This window comes from Heptranchias perlo, chromosome 32, assembly GCF_035084215.1.
Source record: "Heptranchias perlo isolate sHepPer1 chromosome 32, sHepPer1.hap1, whole genome shotgun sequence".
Classification (NCBI taxonomy): Eukaryota; Metazoa; Chordata; class Chondrichthyes; order Hexanchiformes; family Hexanchidae; genus Heptranchias; species Heptranchias perlo.
In genome coordinates, this window is record NC_090356.1 from 23,069,967 (window position 1) to 23,074,198 (window position 4,232).

The 4,232-nt window shown below is 54.2% G+C and overlaps 1 protein-coding gene across 6 annotated transcripts in view; it reads right to left on the reverse strand.

Annotated features, from left to right (window-relative positions):
* Window positions 1-2,267, reverse strand: part of LOC137301177 (CTD nuclear envelope phosphatase 1-like) — a 46,479-nt gene extending 44,212 nt beyond the window's left edge. For 4 of the 6 annotated variants that reach the window (XR_010958241.1, XM_067970632.1, XM_067970631.1 and 1 more), the window contains exon 1: window positions 2,032-2,267. Coding sequence is in view for 5 of the 6 variants with exons in the window: in XM_067970632.1 (XP_067826733.1) it covers window positions 2,032-2,133 (102 nt within the window). In the remaining variant the exon portion in view is untranslated. The remainder of the gene's footprint in view (window positions 1-2,031) is intronic. The other 2 variants (XM_067970635.1, XM_067970634.1) reach the window with 1 other exon arrangement.
* Between the last annotated feature and the right edge of the window lie 1,965 nt (window positions 2,268-4,232).

Consider the following 4,232-nt stretch of genomic DNA (forward strand, 5'->3'; position numbering starts at 1 on the left):
TGCCTGCCCCCTTCTCTCTCTCTCTCTCTCTCCGCCTGCCCCTTCTCTCTCTCTCTCTCTCCGCCTGCCCCCTTCTCTCTCTCTCTCCGCCTGCCCCCTTCTCTCTCTCTCTCCGCCTGCCCCCTTCTCTCTCTCTCTCCGCCTGCCCCCTTCTCTCTCTCTCTCCGCCTGCCCCCTTCTCTCTCTCTCTCTCTCTCCGCCTGCCCCCTTCTCTCTCTCTCTCTCTCTCCGCCTGCCCCCTTCTCTCTCTCTCTCTCCGCCTGCCCCTTCTCTCTCTCTCTCTCCGCCTGCCCCCTTCTCTCTCTCTCTCTCCGCCTGCCCCCTTCTCTCTCTCTCTCTCTCTCTCCGCCTGCCCCCTTCTCTCTCTCTCTCTCTCTCCGCCTGCCCCCTTCTCTCTCTCTCTCTCCGCCTGCCCCCTTCTCTCTCTCTTCTCTCTCTCTCTCGCCTGCCCCCTTCTCTCTCTCTCCGCCTGCCCCCTTCTCTCTCTCTCTCTCTCTCTCTCCGCCTGCCCCCTTCTCTCTCTCTCTCTCCGCCTGCCCCCTTCTCTCTCTCTCTCTCCGCCTGCCCCCTTCTCTCTCTCTCTCTCTCCGCCTGCCCCCTTCTCTCTCTCTCTCTCCGCCTGCCCCCTTCTCTCTCTCTCTCCGCCTGCCCCCTTCTCTCTCTCTCTCTCTCCGCCTGCCCCCTTCTCTCTCTCTCTCTCTCCGCCTGCCCCTTCTCTCTCTCTCTCTCTCTCTCCGCCTGCCCCCTCTCTCTCTCTCTCTCCGCCTGCCCCCTTCTCTCTCTCTCTCTCTCTCCGCCTGCCCCCTTCTCTCTCTCTCTCTCTCTCCGCCTGCCCCCTTCTCTCTCTCTCTCTCTCTCTCCGCCTGCCCCCTTCTCTCTCTCTCTCTCTCTCTCCGCCTGCCCCCTTCTCTCTCTCTCTCTCCGCCTGCCCCCTTCTCTCTCTCTCTCTCCGCCTGCCCCCTTCTCCCTCTCTCTCCGCCTGCCCCTTCTCCCTCTCTCTCCGCCTGCCCCCTTCTCCCTCTCTCTCCGCCTGCCCCCTTCTCCCTCTCTCTCCGCCTGCCCCCTTCTCTCTCTCTCCGCCTGCCCCTTCTCTCTCTCTCTCTCTCTCCGCCTGCCCCCTTCTCCCTCTCTCTCCGCCTGCCCCCTTCTCTCTCTCTCTCTCTCTCTCTCCGCCTGCCCCCTTCTCTCTCTCTCTCTCCGCCTGCCCCCTTCTCTCTCTCTCTCCGCCTGCCCCTTCTCTCTCTCTCTCTCTCTCCGCCTGCCCCTTCTCTCTCTCTCTCTCTCTCCGCCTGCCCCTTCTCTCTCTCTCTCTCCGCCTGCCCCCTTCTCTCTCTCTCTCTCCGCCTGCCCCCTTCTCTCTCTCTCTCCGCCTGCCCCCTTCTCTCTCTCTCCGCCTGCCCCCTTCTCTCTCTCTCTCCGCCTGCCCCCTTCTCTCTCTCTCTCTCTCCCCGCCTGCCCCCTTCTCTCTCTCTCTCTCTCCGCCTGCCCCCTTCTCTCTCTCTCTCTCTCCGCCTGCCCCCTTCTCTCTCTCTCTCTCTCCGCCTGCCCCCTTCTCTCTCTCTCTCTCTCCGCCTGCCCCCTTCTCTCTCTCTCTCTCTCCGCCTGCCCCCTTCTCTCTCTCTCTCTCTCCGCCTGCCCCCTTCTCTCTCTCTCTCTCTCCGCCTGCCCCCTTCTCTCTCTCTCTCCGCCTGCCCCCTTCTCTCTCTCTCTCCGCCTGCCCCCTTCTCTCTCTCTCCGCCTGCCCCCTTCTCTCTCTCTCCGCCTGCCCCCTTCTCTCTCTCTCTCCGCCTGCCCCCTTCTCTCTCTCTCTCCGCCTGCCCCCTTCTCTCTCTCTCTCTCTCCGCCTGCCCCCTTCTCTCTCTCTCTCTCTCCGCCTGCCCCCTTCTCTCTCTCTCTCTCTCCGCCTGCCCCCTTCTCTCTCTCTCTCCGCCTGCCCCCTTCTCTCTCTCTCTCCCCGCCTGCCCCCTTCTCTCTCTCCCTCCACTCCACGTCTCCCTCTCTCACCCCCGGCCCGGTCCGGCCCGCACTCACCGAGCGGAGTTGTCTCCGCGCCGCCTCCACACACACGCTCCACACCTTCACCGCCAGCCACACAAAGCTGCGGAGCCCCATCAGGAAATACTTGCTGAGCATGGTGCGGAATCGTAGGCCCGGGGCCGGGGTCAGGCTCCGCCGGCCAGGCCGCTCCGGTCCGGGCCTCGCTCTCCCATCACCGCGCTGCCGCCATCTTGACCAGGGCTCGCTTAAAGGGGCGGGCGCGGTCTCTTAAAGGCAACATCCACTTATGTGTGCCGACTGACTCACCACCACCACCGCCAGCCCGGGCCCCCAGCATTGCACCCACCTCTGCTTGTACAGCACTTAAAAACAGCAAATAATCTCACTTCCCATAAAGTTATTCGGAATTGTTTGACATCAGGAGTGAGATTTATAATCGAGCACAAATCTACTTAAATATATGGCCCTCTGCTCATCTTTAAAGCTTTTGTAAACAATTTTACAACACCAAGTTATAGTCCAGCAATTTTATTTTAAATTCACAAGCTTTCGGAGACTTCCTCCTTCCTCAGGCAAACAGAAAATGCTGGAAACACTCAGCAGGTCAGGCAGCATCTGTGTAAGTTTGCTTTTTCTTTTGTGTGATTTGGCTGTTTATTGTTTGTGGCCCTCTAAAAAGGATGTGGAGATGCCGGTGATGGACTGGGGTTGACAATTATAAACAATTTTACAACACCAAGTTATAGTCCAGCAATTTTATTTTAAATTCACAAGCTTTCGGAGGCTTCCCCCTTCGTCGTTCACCTGAGGAAGGAGGAAGCCTCCGAAAGCTTGTGAATTTAAAATAAAATTGCTGGACTATAACTTGGTGTTGTAAAATTGTTTACAACTCTAAAAAGGAGGCACTTTTGTTAGATTTCTTTTATTTGTGTGGATGACCCTGGGCAACACAATGGGGGAGATTTTAAACCCCAAGAACCGGTGGGTTGGGGGCGGGTGGGAGTTGAAAATAATTGTTTTTTTGGGTCGCCACCGCAACCCGGCTTTATTTCCAGGTTTAAGGTTGGCGCGTAAAAGCACAGGCTTCCCACTGGGAATGCAAAGTCCGAAAATTTTGCGGTTGCGACCCCAAAACAGACTGTTTTCAACTCCCAACCCGCCCCCAACCCACCCGTTCTTGGGGTTTAAAATCACCCCTGGTGTCTCCTATTAAAAGAGGCGATTGTGGAGAGAGAAACAGAGTTAACCGACCTGAAATGTTGGGACGGAATTTGCTGTAGCAAGGTATCTAACAGCGTCTGCAGTTAGTTAGACTTGCCCCTGCACCCTTCAGCTTAAAAAAAAATGCTCGCCCACAAAATTGCTGGAAGTTCCAGCTGATAACGGTGCTGCGAGGAAAACCGGGCATCTGAGACCTGAGTGAACAGGGCACGCAACTGTGCATCTCCTTACCCAAGCAGATTGAAGGATAGTTAAATTAACACAGGAAGGACTGAGAAGGAATTATAAATTATAAATTCAATGTCAAATCAGGCACAGAAAGAGAAATAAAGAGAGGGAAAGAAAGATTGGACTAAGAGAGAGAGAAAAGAAAGAGAAAGAAAGAAAAACTACGGAGAAAAATGTAAAATTAAAAATTTGACATTTTTAAAATCTCCCCCAAAAAATTCAAAATCTGAAGGAATGGGACGCCACACTTGTAATGGTTAATTTTCGGTGCCAGAGAGGTTGATTGGCAGTCATTAACACTTATTAAAAGGGTTATTATGCTTGTAACAACAAGACTTTACTTTCTGTGGCGAGTTTAATGGGCAAATATAGCAAGTTCCTAAAAAAACGGGGAGGCTAAGGGCGAGATGCCACTTTCGCGAAGCTAACGGTGGAGTGGCACAACTCGGACAGCAACATTTGGATATTACATAGAATTACATAGAATGTACAGCACGTAAACAGGCCATTCGGCCCAACAGATCCATGCCAGTATTTATACTCCACGCGAGCCTCCTCCCTCCCTACTTCATCTAACCCTATCAGTATATTCACATTTAACCACACATCTGCTGATCATTTGAAGTAGCTGTACCATTTGCCCATAAATAACGGAGAAGCTAGAATTGCACAGTGTAGGGAGATGAGTGAAGCAATCAACGAGATTTGGTTATCAGAATGATGAACATCATAAATGCAGATGTGTAGAGATATTTTCTAGGAACAAAATAACCACAACGATCAAA